Genomic DNA, 21,847 nt, shown 5'->3' on the forward strand with positions numbered 1-21,847 from the left:
CAATTCATTATCATATAGCTTTTTAGCTAGTCTTGAGGTAATACGAACGTTAGCTTTAAGCAGCACATTACCTTCAATATCCATTAAGTCGAAAGGCAGCCTCACTCCTTTAAATTTATCAGGAACAAAAGGCACTTTCCAACCATCTTTATGTTTTACATACTTTATTTTCTCATAAAATCTATCGAGTATATCATTATTTGATAGACCCAACGCCTTTAATAAAACTGAAATTGGCAATTTTCTTTTTCTATCAACACGAAAATACAAATGGTCTTTAACATCAAATTCAATATCAAGCCAAGAACCCCTATAAGGAATAATTCTAGCAGAATAGATCAATTTACCAGAATTGTAAGTTTTTCCCTTATCGCTATCAAAAAATACACCAGGAGACCTATGCATTTGTGAGACGATAACTTTTTCCACACCATTAATGATGAAAGTGCCCTTATCAGTCATCATAGGCAACCCACAAAAGTGGACTTTCTGCTCTTCTATAGATTTTACAACGGTTGCAAGTTTAGAATGATCTCCACTCTCTTTAATCGATTTATATTCATCAAGAGAAATACCATCCTGCATAACAACAAGACGTATAGAAGCAATAACCTGAGCAGAAAAAGTTACACCACGCTTTATACACTCAGATTCATCATACTTAGGATCATCTACCCTACAACTTATAAACTCAATAGTAGCCCTACGCAAAGGATCATTTATTGGAAAGATTGTATGAAAGATAACTTCAAGTCTTTCATTACCCTTATTCTTAGGAGTAAAAGAATCATATGATTCTTTTTGAACCTTAACCAAATCCAATAAAGAATCTTTTAAATCAATCGACCTAGAATAAGAAACTCTAGGAACAAAAGCACCAGAAGCGTACATATAAGAAGAATCAACCATTAAAATACCCCAAACTAATTAAAAGAGCTATATCAATATAAAATTAATACATTAAATATTATTCAAGCTCCACTTTAGTTGCTCCTGCTTCAATAAGTTTTTGCTTGATTTTTTCTGCTTCGTCTTTAGGAACATTAGCAGTCAAATCTTTAGGTAAAGATTCAACCAACTCTTTTGCTTCTTTTAAACCCAATGTAGAATTAACCTCTCTCACAGCTTTAATAACTCCTATTTTTTTACTCGCATCAATTTCTTTAATCACAACTTTATACTCAGCTTTTTCTTGAGCAGCAGGAGCAGCAGCATTATCACCAATAGGCGCCCCAGCACCAACAGCTCCACCAAGAAAAGAACCAGCAGGCAACCCTATTTTCTCTTCTAAAACTTTTACAAGTTCAGAAGCCTCTAATAGGTTTAAAGATAATATTTTATCAACCAAATCACTTGTTACATTACTCATAATTACCACCTTACTTAACAACAAATTTATTTTTTAGAACTATAATAATCCAAAACTCTCATAAGCCTCATAGAAGATGAATTAATAGACAACGCTAACCGAGCAGGAATATCATAAGATATTAAACGCATAATTTTAACACGCAATTCATCCAGAGAAGGCAACTTAGCCAGTTTATTAACATCTTCCACTGTTAACAATTCATTTAAATGAGCTGCGCAAATCACAGACATTTTTTCTTTGTTAGCATTAGTAAAATCAACTATTAATTTTGCAGCTTCTACTATGCCACTAGAGTATATAATAGCAACAGGACCGGAAAATTTGCCTGATAAATAAGAGAATTTACCAGTCCTTCCCAAAGCCAAGCGCGCTAGAGTGTTTTTAACTACTAATACCCCACCTGCTATAGACTTCAGACTATTCCTCAGAGTTAATGAATCATTAGCATTTATAGATTTAAAATTTACTAATATCAAGAAATCATTATTTACAAATACGTTTATTGTGCTCTGTATAAATTCATCCTTATCTTTACGCTTCACGGTATCACTCCCTTAAATTATATCTTCCACTTTGCCTATCTTATAAGCTTTACCCATAGTTGAATTTAAAAAAACACCCTTAAAGTAAATTCCTTTCGCAGAAATAGGTTTATTATCTTTAATTACTTTAAGAAAGGCTTTTAAATTTTCTAGCAAGTCATCAATATCAAATTTAATATTTCCTAATTTACCATGAATAACACCATTTTTATCTGTTCTAAATTTTACCTGACCAGACTTAATGGTTTTAATAGCTTCTGCAATGTTAGAAGTCACAGTACCAAATTTAGGGTTAGGCATCAGCCCTTTAGCACCCAATACTTTTGCAATAGGAGTGATTTTTGCCATAAAATCAGGAGTAGTAATGCACCAATCAACATCTAACTTTCTACCTTTTTTTATTTCTTCAACTAAATCCTCTCCTCCTGCAATATCAGCACCAGCTTTTTCAGCTTCTAATAAATGTTTATCTTGAGCGAAAACAGCTACTTTAATATTCTTCCCGATACCTTTAGGCAAAACTACTGTACCACGCACCTGCTCTTCAGATTTACGTGAATCTACGCCTAAATTGACCACAATATCAACTGATTCATTAAATTTTGCTGAAGCAGACTCAACAATCTTCTTCAAACACTGCTTAGGATTATCATTATATGTATTCATTTACCTAACCTTCCACAACTTCTATACCCATAGATTTTGCAGTGCCTACAACCATTTTCACTGCTGAATCTTCATTATCCACTTTCATATCAACCATCTTGCACTTTGCTACTTTAATTATAGCAGACATAGGTAATTTAGCCACTAATTCTTTACCAGGATTACCAGAACTTTTACTTAATTTAGCCTCCTGCTTAAGTAAATAAGCCACAGGCGGACCGCTGACAGTAAAATCATGAGAGCGATCATCCTTTATGGAAATTCGCACTGTTACTAAATCGCCTACTTTATAATTAGCGTTAGCAGCACTAGTAACTTTATTAAAAGCTTCACAAAACTTAGGAACAGGTATACCACGTGGACCAAGTACTGAAGCAATTTTCGGTCCTGGAACTGCTTTCCCAGCTTCCATAAGTAAGTTAATCTTAGCAACTATAACACTCATAATTAATCCTCTATTTTCTCTACTTGAGCCAGATCAAGCTCTATTATTGTCGGCTTACCTAAAATCGATACTTCCACATTAATAATTTTTTTCTCATCGTTTACCATATTTACCTTACCAGTAAAATTTTGAAAAAGACCATCATTAATTTTCACTTTTTCACCTTTTTCATAACCATAACCTAACTTCTTTGTCTCTTGAGCATTATAAAGTGCATTACACATTGAGTGAATCTCATCATCCAAAATCACCTTTGGAATATTACCGTTTTTCAAAAATCCATAAACCTTAAGAGATTTTGGTATACTATTGATAAAATTCAATACTTCATCGCATAAATTCACGTATAAAAAGACATAACCAGGAAAGCATTTCCTTCGTGTAGCAATTTTCTTAGATTTCAACTCTACTTCACTTAGCTCTTCATATGGAATAAAAACTTCCTTAAAGTAATCATTAACACCCAATCTCATAGAATTTTCCAATATATGTTGGCGCACTTTCTCTTCACAATTAGAAGCAACTCTCAAGATATACCATTTATACCTATTAAATTCTTTACACTTTAAACTTATCTCATCATCTAAAATCATCTCAAAATTACCAGATTCGCCACTGCAGAATCCAGGCGTTTGATTCAAAATATTTTTGCTTTCATCACACAGATGCATATATACATACACTTCACATAATTCTTTTATATCAGACTTTGAATTACATACCGTTTGATAAGGAATAAACACTTCCTTAAAATAAACAGCATTACTTACCAATTCGCGTATACCTTGCTCATATCCATAATCAACTTTAATGATATACCATTTATATTCACATTCCATAAATAATTCCAAATAAAGCCTTAATTACGTAAAGAGACATAAAATCCACAAAACAGAAGAAAATCGAAAAGCATAATATAACAATCATTACAACAAATAGAGATGACAACACCTCCTGTTTCTTTACCCAAGCAATTCTTCGTATTTCTTGCTTTATATCACAGAAAAAACCACACAAACTTTTTAACATTTCCACCACAACATTAATGCAGGAGCGATAGGAATTGAACCTACAACCTCTGGTTTTGGAGACCAGCGCTCTACCAATTGAGCTACACTCCTATAACTCAAACTCTCACTCCAAAATTTCAGAAACAACACCAGAACCAACAGTTCTACCGCCTTCTCTTATCGCAAAACGCAATCCCTTATCCATTGCTATCGGTACTTGCAATTCTACTTCTACACTCACATTATCTCCTGGCATTACCATCTCCTTCCCATCTAGCAATTTTATGCTCCCAGTTACATCCGTTGTCCTTAAATAAAACTGTGGCTGGTAATTCGCAAAAAATGGTGTATGCCTTCCTCCTTCCTCTTTCTTTAATATATAAACCTCCGCCTTAAACTTTCTATGCGGCGTTATCGTCCCCGGTTTTGCCAATACTTGCCCTCTCTCTACTTCTTCTCTTTTTGTTCCTCTTAACAATATTCCTACATTGAGTCCTGCACTTCCCTTATCCAGCAACTTCTTAAACATTTCTACACCTGTGCATATCGTCTTTTGCGTTCCCTTCAGACCTATTATCTCTATCTCTTCTCCCGTCTTTATCTCTCCCTTCTCTATCCTTCCTGTTACCACCGTTCCTCGCCCCGATATCGAAAACACATCTTCGATTGGCAATAAAAATGGTAAATCCACAGGCCTTGGTGGAACCGCTACATATTCATCTAACTTTTCCATCAATTTGTCTATTGATTTCTTTCCATATTCGCTGCTGTCATCCTCCAGCGCCTTGAGCGCTGAACCAACCACCACAGGCACTTCATCCCCTGGAAATCCGTATTTACTCAGTAATTCCCTCACTTCCATTTCTACTAAATCTATCATATCAGCATCAGCAACATCAGCTTTATTTATATACACCACGATATATCCAACACCTACCTGCTTCGCCAGCAATATATGCTCTCTCGTTTGTGGCATTGGCCCATCAACCCCTGACACTACCAATATCGCCGCATCCATCTGTGCTGCACCTACTATCATGTTCTTTACATAGTCAGCGTGCCCAGGACAATCAACGTGTGCATAATGCCTTTTCTCTGTCTGATACTCAACATGCGCTGTTGCTATCGTTATCCCCCTCTTCCTTTCTTCTGGCGCTTTATCTATCTGATCGTACGCTACAAAATTTCCATAATGCTTTGTTATTGCCGCTGTTAACGTTGTCTTCCCATGATCCACATGTCCTATTGTTCCCACATTTACATGCGGCTTTCCAAATGCTTCCACTACTGCTGTCATAATTATTACCCTTAATTATACTCTAACTTTAACTCATCAACCACATATTGTGGCACTTGCTCATAACAAGAAAAATGCATACTATACTGCGCCCTTCCCTGAGACATAGAACGCAAAACGTTGATATAACCAAACATATTTGCAAGAGGTACCGAAGCAGTAATTATTTTACTATTATTACCTAAATCGAGCATATCAGCAACATTTCCTCTTCTACTATTTATATCACCCATAACATCACCCATATATTCTTCAGGAGTAATGATTTCAACTTTCATTATAGGCTCCAGCATTTTTGGACCAGCTTTATTTGCCATCTCTTTAAAAGCACCTTTAGCAGCAAGTTCAAAAGCTAAAGGACTAGAATCAACCTCATGAAAAGCACCATCAAGAAGGGTAGCCTTAAAATCAATCAACGGAAATCCCGAAATTATACCACCTTCTTTTATCAACTCCAAGCCATTTTCTACCCCAGGAATATACTCTTTTGGAATAGCACCACCTACAATTTTACTTTCAAATTGAAACCCAGAACCAGGCTCAAGAGGTTCAAATTTTATTTTAACCTTAGCAAACTGACCAGCTCCACCAGATTGTTTTTTATGAGTGTAATCAATTTCAACAGATTTAGTGATAGTTTCACGATATGCAACCTGAGGAGCACCGACGTTAGCCTCAACGTTAAATTCGCGCTTCATTCTATCAACAATAATCTCAAGATGGAGCTCACCCATGCCTTTCAATATAGTCTGGCCACTTTCCGCATTTACTGACATTCTTAAAGAAGGATCTTCTGCAACCAACCTATTTAGAGCAATACCTAATTTTTCCTGATCTGAAGTGGTTTTAGGTTCCACAGCAATTTCAATAACAGGCTCAGGAAATTCCATACGCTCCAATAATATAGGAAAATCAACAGAACATAAAGTATCTCCGGTGGTTGTTTTCTTTAGCCCAACTAAAGCAACTATATCTCCAGCCCTAGCCTCAGTTATATCTTCTCGGTTATTTGCATGCATAAGTAACATTCTGCCAATCCCTTCAGTTTCGTTTTTTAACGCATTTGAAACGGTAGATTTAGACTTTAATTTACCAGAATAAATACGGATAAACGTCAAGCTGCCTACAAATTTATCCGTCATCACTTTAAATGCAAGAGCAACAAATTTCTCTTTTTCTGAAGGTTTGACCTCAATTTTCTTTTCTGAATCTTTAGGATCAATTCCAACAATTACATCAACATCAATAGGAGAAGGTAAAAAGTCAACCACACCATCTAAAAGTGGTTGTACGCCTTTATTTTTAAAAGCTGATCCACATAACACAGGAACAAATTTTCCTTTAATGGTCCCATTTCTCACGCATTTTTTCAGTAAATCTACTGGCAGATCATTAGACTCAAAGTAAGTATTCATCGCTTCGTCATCCATCTCAGCTGCAGCATCTAATAAAAGATTTCGATATTCTTGAGCCTTATCAAGCAAATCAGAAGGAATATCTTCATAAGAAAATTTAGCGCCCAACGTTTCTTCTTGCCATATAATGGCTTTCATAGAAATAAGGTCAATTATACCTTTGAAATCTTTCTCACTCCCTATTGGTAAATGAATAACTAAAGGTGCTGCACCAAGCTTCGTCTTTATCATATCAACACATCGATAAAAATTTGCCCCTATTCTATCCATCTTATTAACAAAGCAGATACGAGGAACGCTATATTTATCAGCTTGACGCCACACTGTCTCAGATTGAGGTTCAACTCCAGCAACTCCATCAAATACAGCAACTGCACCATCCAAAACCCTTAAAGATCTCTCAACTTCAATAGTGAAATCAACGTGACCAGGAGTGTCTATTATATTGACCCTATGATCATTCCAAAAACATGTTGTTGCAGCAGATGTGATTGTAATACCACGCTCTTTTTCCTGCTCCATCCAATCCATAGAAGCTGCACCATCGTGCACTTCACCAATTCTATTTTGCTTACCAGTATAAAATAAAATACGCTCTGTTGTGGTAGTCTTACCAGCATCTATGTGAGCCATTATCCCTATATTTCTGTATTTAGATATTCCAATTTCCATATCACAATTAATTAGCTAACATTAAAAACGAAGATGAGAAAATGCCTTATTAGCTTCAGCCATTTTATATTTTTCTTCGCACATCTTAAACGCACCACCGCGTTTATTATAAGCATCCAGTATTTCAGATTGCAAACAATCAACAGTGGTTTTTCCACTCTTTTTTCGAGCAGCAGAAGTTGCTTTAGCAATCCACCTTAACGCTAAAGAAACCGCTCTATCTTGTCGAACTTCAACAGGTACTTGATAAGTTGCACCACCAATGCGTCGAGAACGCACTTCTATAGAAGGAGTAACATTTCCTACTGCTGTCTCAAAAATTGATAACCCACCTTCGCCTATTTTCTTTTCAGCTAAAGACAAAGCGTCATAGATAATCTTTTCTGCAGTAGATTTTTTACCACATTTCATGATTGTATTAATGAAACGCATCAGCAAAACACTGCCGTAACGCGAATCAGGACTTATTTCTCTTTTTTTTGCTTTATTCCGACGAGCCATAAACTTTAACCAGATTTCTTTACACCATATTTTGAACGAGCTTTCTTTCGATTTTGCACACCACGCAGATCAAGGGCACCTCTTATTATGTGATAACGCACACCTGGCAAATCTTTAACCCGCCCACCACGTATCAAAACAACAGAGTGTTCTTGTAAATTATGACCTTCACCAGGTATATAAGCCGTCACTTCACCATACCCACTAATTTTTACTCTGGCTACTTTACGGAGTGCTGAGTTAGGCTTTCTAGGAGTTGTAGTATACACCTTAGTGCAAACACCTCTCCTTTGAGGGTTGCTTTTTCCCAAAGCTGGTACCTTTTTCTTATGGGTCAATCCTAATCTACCCTTACGTATTAATTGATTTATCGTAGGCATATGTTATAAACTCAAGCTCATTAAAATAACTAAGTTTTTAGTTATAAAATAATAAACCTCAATAGTCAATATAAAAATAAACATTACTACTCTAATAATTAAGCTCAACTGCCTTGAAAGCCATCAGTAGACTTCTTGCACTACCTCCCAAGCTACAACTGTCATTCAGTAGAAACGAAAAAACTTACTTGACACCCTTCGCCAGCCCCATTATCATGGTACTGAAGGTATTCATTTATCTTCAATCTGTGCAGATTAAATGACAACAGTATTACGTAATTGGCGTCTTATTTTTAATTTTTTGCACTATGCACACTTTACGTCTTCACAACATTTCTGGGTTTTTACCTATATAAGCTGAAACGCGCTTATAAAGCGTTTAAGACAGTATAGTACGCCAATTTGCAGGATTAGAGAGTGACAACTAGCTAATACGGGATATCTTTTGCCTTTTTTTCTGCTTAGTAAATTTCTTAAACATTTAAACTAAGGTGAGTTGCATTTAAAAGCAGCTAAATTGCAGTGTTTAAGACTTAAAAAACGCCAATACTGAAAATAGACAATGACTAGGGCTTCTTTTGCCTTTTTTTTGCTTGGTAAATTTCTTAATATTTATGGCAACATGAACTGGGCAGGAAGGTGTCATTCCAGTGCTTGACACTGGAATCCAGTTTTCCATATAATCTCATCGAAAATGTTGTAACCACTTTCTGTGCTAGTTTGCTTGCTTACAAGCAAACTTTTCTGGATCCCAGTGTCTGGGCACTGGGATGACAGGGGAGGAAGGCTACTTGGATGACACCATTCTTTTTCCTGGATCCAAGTAGTCAGGGCACTGGGATGACAGGAGAAGGTACTAGGATGACACCCTGACCTCGTCGTCCCGCTACGTGTTAGCGGAATCTAGAGATACCGTGACGGTATGACGTAAAGCTCGCATTAGCTATACTTTTATGCTCACCAACTTAGCTGGATCCAAGTAGTCAAGCTACTTGGATCTGCAAATTGCAATGTTCGTACAGCTGCGTGCTTGACACTGGGATTTAGTGCAGCTACCCTAAACTGGAAGCTCATCTTGCTATTTTTGGCTGAAAGAAACATATTTTTAGAATAATGAAAACAATCAGCACTTTAATTCAAGAAGGATCGGAGTTATTATCGTCACATAAAGTTGAATCACCACATTTAGATTGTGAAATCATCATGCAGCACGTACTTGGAGTGGAAAGATCATTTATAATTGTGAACCATGCTGATCAAGTGCCGATGGAGAAAGAACTTTTATTTTGGAAATTAACAAAAAAAAGAGCGGAAAGATATCCAATATCGCAAATAATAGGTAATCGTGAATTCTGGAGTAAAAATTTTATAGTTAATCAGCATGTTTTGGATCCAAGACCAGATAGTGAAACATTAATCTCAACAGTGTTAAAATATTACCCAAATAAAAAGCAGAGACTAAAAATTGCAGATTTTGGCACAGGCACAGGTTGTTTATTGATATCCGTACTTAGTGAGTATAAATATGCTGTTGGCGTCGGTTTTGAAAAAAGCTTGGAAGCATACAAAGTTGCCTATCAGAACACAAAAAAACATGATCTTCTCAGCAGAGCCAAAATATTTCCAAGTTCGTGGATAGAGTGCAGCGATTTATTTGATCTGATAATTAGCAATCCTCCATATATTAAAAGAAGTAAATTGAAAGACTTGCAAGCCGAAGTACAAAAGGAACCAAAAACTGCCCTTGATGGTGGTATTGATGGTTTGAACTGTTACTTGAGCATTTTTCCAATATTAAGGAGGTGTCTTAAAAAAAATGGGTTTGCGATATTGGAGATAGGTGAAGATCAAAGCAATATTGATAAAATAATCCCCTCATACGAATTAGCTTTTCAGGAATATGTATATGATTTGGCAGGAATGAAGAGATGCATTGTTGTGAAGCAATGTATAGCTCCGCTTCTGTAATCCTATGATAGGATCCAGTCTTATAGCTAAGACGATTTGAAAAATCGTCATTCTGCTACGTGTTAGCGGAATCTATACCGCGAATGAATCGCGGTATGACGTAGGAAAACCTGGCCTGCGCTGGAATGATGCCAAGAGATCTATTGTTTTTCTAAAGGGCAGTTAAGCTTTACTAGCAAAGTGGAAAGTAAGACCAGCCTCTATGCCGTGTGTGTGAAAAAAGTCGTTCTGTATGGTAGTAGATACTTGATTATCACCTGTTTGTTCAGCCATTCCACCTTTTGGCTTATCTTTGCCATTATCATGGTTGGGATCCCATTTTAAGGTGTCTAGTTTATACTCACTGCTACCAATAGCACCAAAACCTCTATATCCGATATGCATATTTACATCTTCGTTTATGCGATAATCAAGGCCAGCTTTTAATTGACCTGCGGGTCTTATTGACGATTTTTCAAACATTGTCATTCTTGTTGCACCGACTCCAACCCCAACATAAGGAGAAAAAGAGAAACGGTCACTTTTCCAATGATGATAAACATTTGCCATTACAGATATGTTCTCAATTTGGTCATGATTGACTATTGCTCCATAGCTCTCTTCTGGTCTAGTTTTATCCTTTGTGTAGGATATTGTCATCTGGCCGCTTGTTAAACCAATATTATCCACTTTTACAGAAGAATACATTCCTTCCAATTCAGCTCTGTAGCTATTGCCATTCAATTCCCCTGTATAACCCAATGCTACATTTGCAGCAAAAGGCGGATTATAATCTCCTTTATACTTACTTAGTGACTGACCTTCTGTGTTCTGAGCACTCCTGTCATTTACAGATACATTATTGGTAGCTGTAGCAGCAGTATCTCCAATTTTTGCTTTCAACTCACCCGTGTAATTTAAATATTGACCGTAATACCCACTACCAAAGTAAAACCCTTCTGTTTCACTCGCAAAAGATTGTTGTGACAACAGCAAAGCAAGCGCTGTAACCGCTAATGTTTTTTTACTAATCATTACTACTCCCCTAGTTAAAATAGCTAATCTAATACTAATTAATTAAAAATGGCTTAATATGAAAAACCTAATTATTTGCATAACTTGCACTTTCCTAAGCTAAAAAATAGGCGAAGTTAACCTTACTTCTCGTCATTTTTGAATTTATCATCAATATCCTCATCTTCAAATTCATCCTCCTCTTCTTCGTCATCAAACCCATCATCGCTCTTTTCCTCATCATCAAACCCGTCATCATCATCTTCAAACTTATCGTCGATATCTTCATCATCAATATCTTCGTCTGCAAATTCATTTGATTCATCATATACTGCATCTTCTGTTTTAGTTTCAGCAGGATAATCAACTGAATTAGGTCCCTCAAGAGCATTATTCCCCTCATTATTAACCTTATCTTTGCTCGCAGCGGCAGAAAGAACTTTGTTTGGGTCATATGGTTCTTGTGTAGGCACACGAGTTTGCTTGAGCAGTCTTTTTGTGAAGGTGCTATCACTATAGTACAAAATTTTCTTTGATTTAATTGGGTAAGTCGACTCTATTAAAATTATCTGATCGTCGCGTGGCAACATAATAACTTCTTGAGGCAATAGCAATGCTCTCTGTATTTCAGAGATATGTAACGACCTTGAAGCAGGATTCAAGTCTAAAAACTTAGGTTTGTTTAACGATTCTTGTTGTACAGTTTTATTTCCTATAAGTTGCGATATTAAATTAGCTGTTTCAATATTATTGGCTGCAAAAGTTATTCTGTAAGTCGAGTTTGACAAAAAGGAGTTCATCCCTGCTTCTTCGTATATTCCTTTGAGCTGCTCAGTATCTTGAACAATTAAGAATAACCTAACTCGATAACCACGAAAATATGCAATACCTGTTTGAAATTGCTCCATTTTTCCAAGTGTAGGAAACTCATCCATTAAAAACAATACGCCATAAGGCTCGTCATCTGATGGCAATTTTCTACATAAAAACTCAGTTGCCTGTTGGTAAAAAACCTGCATTAAAGGCCTGAGCCTAGTCAAGTTGTCAGGAGTTAAACCAACATAAACTGTAGTTTTCTTCTTTTTAAAATCTAAAATATTAAAATCACTTGACGCAGTTGCAGTATCAATCAATGGGTTTGCCCACAATTCAAGTGATGAGTTCATGGTTGATACAACACCCGACCTTTCTTTATCAGCTTTTTGTAAAAAAGCTGCAATGTTCATATATGCTACAGGGTGTAGTATTTTACCCATTGTATCAAGAGCAACAGCAAGATTATAGACTACATCATCACTACGCATCGTACGCACAACTTCACCAAAAGATTTGACTTTCTCTGGTGCAGCAAGTAAGTATAATACCACTCCAACAAATAAACTTCTTGCTTCATTTTGCCAAAAGTCTTGTTCAGGCATAATTAGGTTGGCTATTTTCTGCACATCGTCAACCATCTGTCCAGGTTTTTCACTAATCCATTGTAATGGATTGTAACAGTGACTTATTCCATCTGGCTGCGCTGGATTCCATACGTATACTTTTTGTCCTTGTCGTTCTCGCCAACCACTTGTTATTTCATAGTTTTCTAATTTTATGTCGTGTACAATTACCGAGTCAGTCCAAAATAATAAATTAGGAATTACAAAGCCAACACCCTTACCAGAACCTGTAGGTGCAAATAACAATGCATGCTGAAACCCATCAGAAATGAAGTATCCTCTTTTATCTTTACCAAGCAATAATCCCTTTTTGCTTCTTAATCCTGCTTTTCGTATGTCTTTCTCTGATGCCCACTGCGAATCTCCATGAAGTGATTCCTTCTTTTTAAATGGTCGCCACTCAATTATCCTTTCTCTTAAATTCCATAAGATAATCATTAAAACAATGATAGGCAGTGCAGAAGATATAATTAATGTGATTTTGAGCTCAAGGCTATATAACTCTGGATGATGCCAACAATATTGTATATGATCAAAAATCGTTGGCCAAAGAGCTTGAGGGAAAGGCGTCAAACTAGGATTAATTGCCTTAAAATCCACAGCATCCGGACCATCAGCAAACAGAACAAACAATATACCAGATAGATAGAAGCAAAACTCAAGTACGCTAAAAGCTACTACACCTCCTATGAGAATATTACGTAGGTGATTTCCATTACTCATAAACTACTCTTCCTTAACTTATGTATAAATTTAAGCATTTTCGCTCGCAGATCTAGTAAATAATATCTCAGAAATGCTTCTTTTGCCCCCACCGGTTCTTTTTAGCTGAATAACAATATCAATCACATTTTTAATGTATGGTATAATTTGGTCTGGAGGAATGCCAAGATTTGCCTGCATAACCATCAATTTTATTTGCTCAAGGGCCATTGTTGGACTATCTGCATGAAGGGTTGATATTGATCCAGGGTGACCAGTATTTATCGCCCTGAGAAAACTAAAAGCTTCCGCTCCACGGAGCTCACCAACTATTATTCTGTCTGGCCTTAAACGTAAGCACGCTTCTATCAAATCTTGAGTGGTTACTTTTGCTCTGCCCTGCCCTCCTTTAGAGGCAATTAGATGGACTTTATTGGGATGATCGTTCAAAACGATTTCCCTTGCATCCTCAACAGTAATAATTCTTTCCTCAGCTGGAATAGCACGCAAAGTAGCATTAGTAAAAGTAGTCTTACCAGTGGAAGTTCCACCACTAATTATAATATTTTTCTTACTTATTACAGCGTATTCTAAAAACTCTTTTATTTTTTTTTGCCTTAACAATAAATCCAAATGACGGTCAACTGGATTATCAGTTGCTTCTGTAACAGTTTCAGAAAAAGCCCCCATTTTTTCGTAATCATCGAGTGCTAACTGCATGCTAGAAGGCTTACGAATCGACATGACTACTTTATCAGGCTCACATGCTGGCGGAAATACTATCTGTATACGATAACCATTTGGTAATGTTGCCGAAAGTAAAGGTGCTTCTTCGCTAAGTTTTTGTTCTGTAGCTTGAGCAATCAGTCTGCCAAGAGATTTCAAATGGTTAAGATCGAATATTTCTAATTTTTCACACCTTATTTCACCACGATTTTCAATCCATACTTCCTTTGGCTTATTTATTGATATTTCATTTACGCCTTCTTCTTGAAATATGCCTTGTAATGGCTCCAAATATGTATCAAGTGCAGCATAGTTCATTTCATTGATTTAATATTGCCTGTGGAGGAAATACTATATCTTGGTTAACAAATACTTTCAATGCAGTGCCTTGATCGACATAAATAGTTGGTTTTTTATCTGTATATCTGCCCACTATATCTCGCATGTCTTTAGAAAAATCATTGATTGATTTCCCGATTGCTTCATCATAAACAGATTTGCTTCTTTTCTGAGTTTGCCTCAACAGTTGACGTACATCGTCTAAAGTTATACCGATATTGTCACTAGTAATTGCATCAACTCCACTAGCTCCAGAACTTTTTATCACACTTACTATTTCTTCCTTTATTATTCTCAGTAAATCCTGATCACTTTTAGCATTTCGAATTTTTTCAATAGCCCTAAGACCCAATTTCCATTTTTCGTCTCCTACCTTCCCAACTTCAGTTTTTATAGCATCCTCCAATCTCTCAACAATAGCCCCTTTGAGAGAAGAAATATCTATTTCAGTTGCAGTAATAGACTTCACTACATCCATTGCAGTTAGCACATCGATAAGATTAGAAGCCTTTTGCCCTATAACAGCCGAACTAATTGAAACACCAGCAAGTGCCACTGAAGAGAATAACGCACTTACTATTTTATTATCAACTATTCCCGCTATCCCTGCTCTACCAAGCTCGTCAGTACTAAGTGATGAGATTGCAATATCTATTCCATGTGGCAGAATCACTCTGTTCCAGTTTATATTTACACGAGATTTAGCAACATTCGAATCAAATGAATAACTGCCTATCAATCTTGAGCCTTTAGGTATTAAAACTGTATCACCAGTTTCTGCATAAACATCTCTACTCACCATAGCACGCAGCATTCCTTGCAGATCAGAGTTTATTGCAGTTTCAAGAACAGCATCAATAATTTTACCTTGAGTAATCATTAAACCAAGCTTTCCTACTCTGGTAGCTTTGCTCGACTGTACTGAAGTGTCGGATAAAATAGCATCAGCAGCCTTGTTCTCTCCACTACCACCTGAAATTGTTAACATTTGTGCACTACGTCTTTCTCTAGGGTAACCACCATCCCCTATTGTAGGAAACGAGGTAGGTAGATTACTAATAACATTGTTAGAAGGAAAATTTTGCTTTGGCAAAATAGGTATATTTGACACAGGGGTTTCTTTTGGTTTCTCTTCTTCTTTTTTAATTTGTTTTATTTCTGGTACGATTTGTGGTGTAGGAAGAGGAGGTAAGGGTGGTAAGGGATCGGTTATTATTCTTTCTGGAACTATTACATTATCTGGAACTTGTTCCAACTTTCCTTTAAATTCTTGAACGTTTTGCTTTGTTTCCTCTTTTTTAATAACTTCTGAATCCTCTTTATGAGAAGGACTAAAATAGAAATAATACACTCCACCAACCAGAAGCACTAAAATCATGACCATCAATGCCCTATGACCTTGATTAGAGCCAACTGTTACTACCTTATTCTCTATTTCTGATTCATCTTCTGAATTGTTACGCCTTTCTTTATTCATATTGCATGTACCACAGCTAAAGTGACCTATTTATAATTTCAACTTCACCATCTTCATAACGCATAAATAGCTTTTTATGTACTCCCTTTATTATAACATAATCATCAAATAACAGCCTTTTACAAGGTTTATCCTCCTCTTCTACAAAAATCTGAGGTATTTTATTATTATTTCTAAATTTTAAATAGGTTAAATAACCATCATCAAATAGCTCAATCGGAACTATATCCGCATTACCACCTTCATCAATATATGTATAATTGTACTTCGTATCATTTTCTTGTATTATTTTTTCTAGCTTGTCTGTAGTATATTGCATTTGAGTAGGTAAAGAAACCTCATCTAAATCAACATCAAATTCACCTTCTTCTTGAGGATAATAAAAACGTACTACGTAAGATATATCCTTTTCAGCAGAATAATCGTGATCTACTTTCTTAGCATCAGTATCCGGGTATTTATCGTAGTTTGGCCTTGAGATTAAATCAAAAATGTAATTTCTTTTTTTAGTTGTCGTAATAATCATGTTAGTGCGGCTACTAACTTCAAATGGCATGATAAGCAATTTATTGTCATAAGGATTAATTTTCCAACTTGATGCATCACCAACAGCGATATTTTTAACTTTTTCTCCTTCCGCAAATTCAATATAAGAATAGTAACCCTGACTAAAAACCACCGTAAATACTTCATTAGGGCTATACACAAAAGTCTTTATTCTACTATCTACAGAAATAGGTTCATTATAATTAATGGATGCGTTTAAATTGCTACTTACAAGTAAAACTAAAACTAATAATATCCTATACATATTCATCATCTACTCTATATGAAATAACTTGAAACCCTAATGGGTTAATATATCTTTGCTGATCATTCATTTCAAGCGATGCATATCTATATGACATAATAACTATCTTATTTTTTCTTGTGGAACTTCCATCTTTCCGTATAAATTCCACAAAAAACCTCACCTGAAGAGCATCGTTACCCAATTTTTGAATCGAGCGAATTTTAAATTCATTTTTGGTATCTGAATATAAATTAAAAAGATCATCCATATTCTGCGATCCTATATAATTTCTAAATTCATTATACACATTAGGTGAGGAAAACAACCTCACCTTTGTATAATAGTTATAATTATAATGATATGGATCAAAAACCTCCCTTGCTTTTATATACTCTGAAATAAAATAATCGTTCAGCGCTTCATCTGCAGAATACTGCTTTACTGTGACAGGATCAACCAATTGCACTATTCCCGATTTCTTGTCAATTTCTATAACAAATGGCTCAATAGTGCTACTTGTGCTAATTTTAAATATGACTAATATGCTGATAGAGATCGTTGCTAATAATATTAACGCAAATAAAAGTAGAATATTCCTTTGAGCAATAACTGTGCTGTAGCGGTTTGAATTCCAATTTATATCCTTATCTAACGATTCAGTACTTTTCTCTCGCTTAAAAAATCTTAGCATTTTAATATTCTTAAAAATCTTAACTTGTGTTAATAAACATAGCAAATTAACAAAGTAGTTACAACAAAAAAGCTAAAAAACTCTTAACTTATGGCCTAGCTTACCAAACTTTGTCTCCATATATGAATCGTTATATTTATTACGTTCCACAATAAGTGGTAGACACTTTGTAACCTCTATACCACTACTTTCCAATTCTGACAATTTCCTATCATTGTTTGTAAGTAATTGGATTTTGTTAATGTTCAATTTCTTAAGCATTTTAGCTGCAACAACAAAACTCCTTTCATCATCTTCAAAACCCAATATTCTATTTGCATCAACAGTATCAAGGTTATGTTCTCTTTGCACACTGTATGCTCTTAACTTATTAGTTAAACCAATACCTCTTCCATCCTGCATCAAATACAATATAATACCACTTCCAAAGTCAGCTATCATTTGAATTGCTTGATGTAACTGACTTCTGCAATCGCATGATAAGCTATCTAACAAGTCACCCGTATAGCACGAAGAATGAATTCTTACTAATGGTTCGTCATCTTTATCTGGATTGCCAATGATAATTGCATGATGTTCTCTTCCGCCACTTTCGGTTCTATAAGATATGATATCTACTTCTTGAGTCTGTTTTAAAAATAATGATGTTTTGCACACTTCATACACACTCTGATTTTGTTGAAAATCATTTACGAGTAACGTATCTAGTGCAATAATGTCATTTTCTTCACACCAATTTCGCATTTCATACTTATTCTCAAAAGTCATATCAGCTACTAACGCGTATGGCAATAATTCTGAGAACTTAAGCAAGGCAATAGCACATTCATCTATTGTCTTTGAGCATTGCAACTCTTTTATGCAATCTTCCTTTGAACAGTTTATTAAATGGAGCAGTTCATCAAAATTATTCACCAACAGACGTTTGCTGTTATGTTCTTTATTCTGAGATATGTATTTTACCTTACTTGAAGTTAAAGTAACATATACATTACTTGATATAAGCTTGTATTGATTAAATAAATCTCTTTCTAAAGCCTCAGCAGCAGCGAACAATAGGTAATTACTTTCATCATATATTACAATTGGCCGACCGCGCCTGATTTCGCTGATAGCTCTTTCTACCTTATTGCTACTCTGATTTCCTATAAACATTTTTACCCATATTAAACAGCGATAAAAACTGGTGCGGCCGAGAAGACTTGAACTTCCAAGGCCTTATGAGCCACAGCGACCTCAACGCTGCGTGTCTACCAATTCCACCACGGCCGCACTATATTCTAGTTTTTATATAATTATTTTAAATTACTTAATCATTTTAGAATTTTTCATCTAGAGTGTCAATCTGATACTAGAATAATTTAGAAATTGTTTGTATAATTTGATTATGAATTTTGTGATTATAAATTTTAATCATTTAAGATAACCTTACTACTAATTTTTAACTTAGGTTTTTATACAAATGAATATAGCTAATATCTTTATTTTTTTAGCTCTCTCTCTTATAACTAGCTTTCATTTCGTCCATGCACAAATATTATACACATGGTCTCAAGTTATCCCAGAAAATAAACTAAGCATACGCGCAATTACGGACAATGACATGTGTCCCATTGTTTATGTTGATGGCGAGGAAACAGAAATGCTGAATCGCAGCTCAATTAACAATGGTGATCATAACGAAACAGTTTGTGAACTGACAGTACAAACAAGTGCCAAAAACATTAGTATTGAGGATCTACGGGTTCCTATATTACCAAAAAAGGTTAATAAAATTGCTTTCATTGGTGACACAGGCTGTAGAATAAATATGTTATTTCAGCAGGAATGTAATTCGGTAGATAGCTGGCCTTTAAAAAAAAATTTAGATTCAATCGCCCTTCATAAACCAGATTTAATTATCCATGTTGGTGATTATCATTATAGACAAACAAAATGTAGAAATACAAAAAAGTGTGGCGATATTTATGGATATAATAAAGAAGTTTGGTACGCTGATTGGTTTGAGCCTGCAAAGGATATTTTATCACAATCCCCTTTCCTTTTTGTTCGTGGAAACCATGAGAGTTGTGATAGAGCTTATGAAGGATGGTTCAGGTATCTAGATTCATACCCCTTTTCGTCTGAAAAATGTGGAAACTTCGTTTCTAGTTGGTCCTTAGATGCTGGACCGATGAAATTTTTTATCTTCGACTCTTCATCCGGTGAGGATATTTTTACAACCCAAAGCACAATTGATGCTTTTGAGAGGCAATTTGATAAATTGATACAAAATAGTTCTGACAAGCCCATGTGGTTTTTAACTCATAAACCGCTTTGGAGATCTCCAAAAAAAGAATTTTTGACATTAAAAAGCCATGGTAATCTTACACAAATCGAAGCTTTTGGAGATAAATTTCCAAGCAATGTTACTACCATAGTTTCTGGCCACATTCATATAGCCCAGATTTTATTAATGGATAATGTTCCAGACCAAATTATAGTTGGAAACGGTGGTGCATCATTACACGCTCAAGATCAAGAATCTGTTTATCAAAATGTAGAATTTGACTATTTAAATGGTAAAAACTACTTAGCACACGAGGTTAGAAACTTTTTTGGCTTTGGCTTTGCAATACTAAATTTAGATGATCACGAATTTACCTTCTATAATCAACACAATAAGGAAATGTATTCTGCGAAGCTAACAGAAGATTTTAAACTTAAACGGATTAAAACTATAGTCGATTCATTTTAGGATTTGTTATTAGCTATTTTAAAAACGCTACTTAAACATTTTTTTTAATCGATTGATTTCATCAGCAAATTTTGAGTCGGTCTTTATAAAATTTTCTACTTGTTTTACTGCATGTATAACAGTAGCATGGTCTCTGCCACCAAAGTTTCTCCCAATATCTGGTAGGCTTTTTTGCGTAAACTTTTTGGCAAAATACATAGCTATTTGTCTTGGCCTTGCAAGACTGCGAAGCCTTCTATTGGATTGCATATCTGCAACCTTTATATTGAAAAATTCAGCTACTTTCTTTTGTATTTCTTCTATTGTGACTGACCTATGATTTGACCTAAGAAGATCGATTAGGGTTTCACTAGCTGATTCTACCGTCATACTTCTTCCAATTAATGAGGTATGGGTAACCTTATTTAATGCTCCTTCTAATTCTCTTATATTAGATTTTATGTTCCTTGCTAAAAACTCTAGGACATCTTTCGGAACATACATATTCATCTGCTCCACTTTTGCCTGCAATATACCAAGCCTTAATTCAAAAGTTGTTTCATTAATATCTGCCACCAACCCCCAACCGAGTCGTGATTTTATTCTTTCTTCCACTCCATCAAGATCACTAGGAGACCTATCAGCTGATATAACCAATTGTTTATTTTGGTCTATCAATGCATTGAAAGTGTGAAAAAATTCTTCTTGTGTACTATCTTTACCACTGATAAATTGCACATCATCTACCATCAATACATCTACTGATCTAAATTGCTCTTTAAATAACATAATATCTTTGCTTCGCAGCGCTGTAATATATTGGTACATGAATTTCTCTGCTGATAAATACACCACTTTTCTTTTTGCTGATGGGGAATTGACTATGTGCCAAGCTATAGCATGCATTAGATGTGTTTTACCAAGTCCCACTCCACCATATAGAAACAAAGGATTGCTGCCTAATATTGGATCTATAGATTCTGCCACACGCTTTGCCGCCGTAAATGCTAATTCATTTGGCTTTCCCACTACAAAATTATCAAAGGTGAACCTTGGATCCAGCGGCGAACCAAGATTATGATTACTTTCCTCTCTGTTTTTTAGTATAACATTAAAATTTGAATTCCTCTCCTCAATTACTTGAATATCAATAGAACGTATACTTTTATCTTCGCTTTGCCATAATGATAATATTTTTTTCATGTAATGAACTGTAATCCACTCTTTTATAAACCTTGTTGACACGGATAAAAGAACTTCCCCATTTCTGCTACTGACAAATTTTAGTGAACTCAGCCAGCTATTATATGTTGCTTCTCCATAAAGATTATAAAGACAATTTTGGATTTTTTCCCAAGTAACATTGTGATCCGTTACTGTAATAATCTGATCAAAAAACATAGTAGAAACCTTAGGGCTAGTTAAGTTCATATACCACACCAAGAAAAAAGCAATAATTAGAAAAATATAAGATAATCAATAGCTTACTGCAAAATGAAAAGCTAATACTACTTAATACATACTAAAAATTATGGTGATTTTTTGATGGGTTGTAAAGGGTATAAAAACATTAAAATTGATCATTTTTATTTCAAAAAAATGAAAAATTTGTAAATGTCGCTTGTATCGAGGATTAGAAGCATGCTATTAAAAACAGTAATACATTATGTATAAATAAGATGTTAAATTTACTGGCAAATAAG

The 21,847-nt window shown here is 35.2% G+C and overlaps 3 protein-coding genes and 1 non-coding gene across 5 annotated transcripts; 1 reads left to right on the forward strand and 3 right to left on the reverse strand.

Moving 5' to 3' along the window:
• Window positions 1-2,218: 2,218 nt before the first annotated feature.
• LOC123257789 (elongation factor Tu 1) lies at window positions 2,219-5,445 on the reverse strand. The gene has a single exon (XM_044717774.1). It carries the CDS (start codon window positions 5,330-5,332, stop codon window positions 4,160-4,162), a length of 1,173 nt encoding a protein of 390 aa, XP_044573709.1. The 5' UTR covers window positions 5,333-5,445; the 3' UTR covers window positions 2,219-4,159.
• Window positions 4,074-4,146, reverse strand: Trnaw-cca. Its single transcript has one exon. It is a non-coding gene; the product is annotated as a tRNA-Trp (tRNA).
• Window positions 5,446-13,394: 7,949 nt separating the features above from the next.
• On the reverse strand, window positions 13,395-18,687 carry LOC123257790 (type IV secretion system protein VirB11-like). Of its 2 annotated transcripts, XM_044717775.1 has the most exons (3): window positions 16,723-18,687; window positions 15,267-16,670; window positions 13,395-14,465 (listed from the first exon to the last, which is right to left on the reverse strand). In XM_044717775.1, exon 3 carries the CDS (start codon window positions 14,444-14,446, stop codon window positions 13,454-13,456), a length of 993 nt encoding a protein of 330 aa, XP_044573710.1. In that variant the 5' UTR covers window positions 14,447-14,465; window positions 15,267-16,670; window positions 16,723-18,687; the 3' UTR covers window positions 13,395-13,453. The 2 variants fall into 2 exon arrangements, 1 of the variants encoding a protein (XP_044573710.1); XR_006507892.1 differs by lacking the exon at window positions 13,395-14,465 and having other exon boundaries at window positions 16,161-16,670.
• A 159-nt stretch (window positions 18,688-18,846) lies between these two features.
• On the forward strand, window positions 18,847-20,196 carry LOC123257788. The gene has a single exon (XM_044717773.1). The coding sequence runs from the start codon at window positions 18,891-18,893 to the stop codon at window positions 20,163-20,165; it is 1,275 nt and encodes a 424-aa protein (XP_044573708.1). The 5' UTR covers window positions 18,847-18,890; the 3' UTR covers window positions 20,166-20,196.
• Window positions 20,197-21,847: the final 1,651 nt, after the last annotated feature.

The sequence above is a fragment of the Drosophila ananassae genome (genome assembly GCF_017639315.1).
Source record: "Drosophila ananassae strain 14024-0371.13 chromosome 4 unlocalized genomic scaffold, ASM1763931v2 tig00000066, whole genome shotgun sequence".
NCBI classification, from domain to species: Eukaryota; Metazoa; Arthropoda; class Insecta; order Diptera; family Drosophilidae; genus Drosophila; species Drosophila ananassae.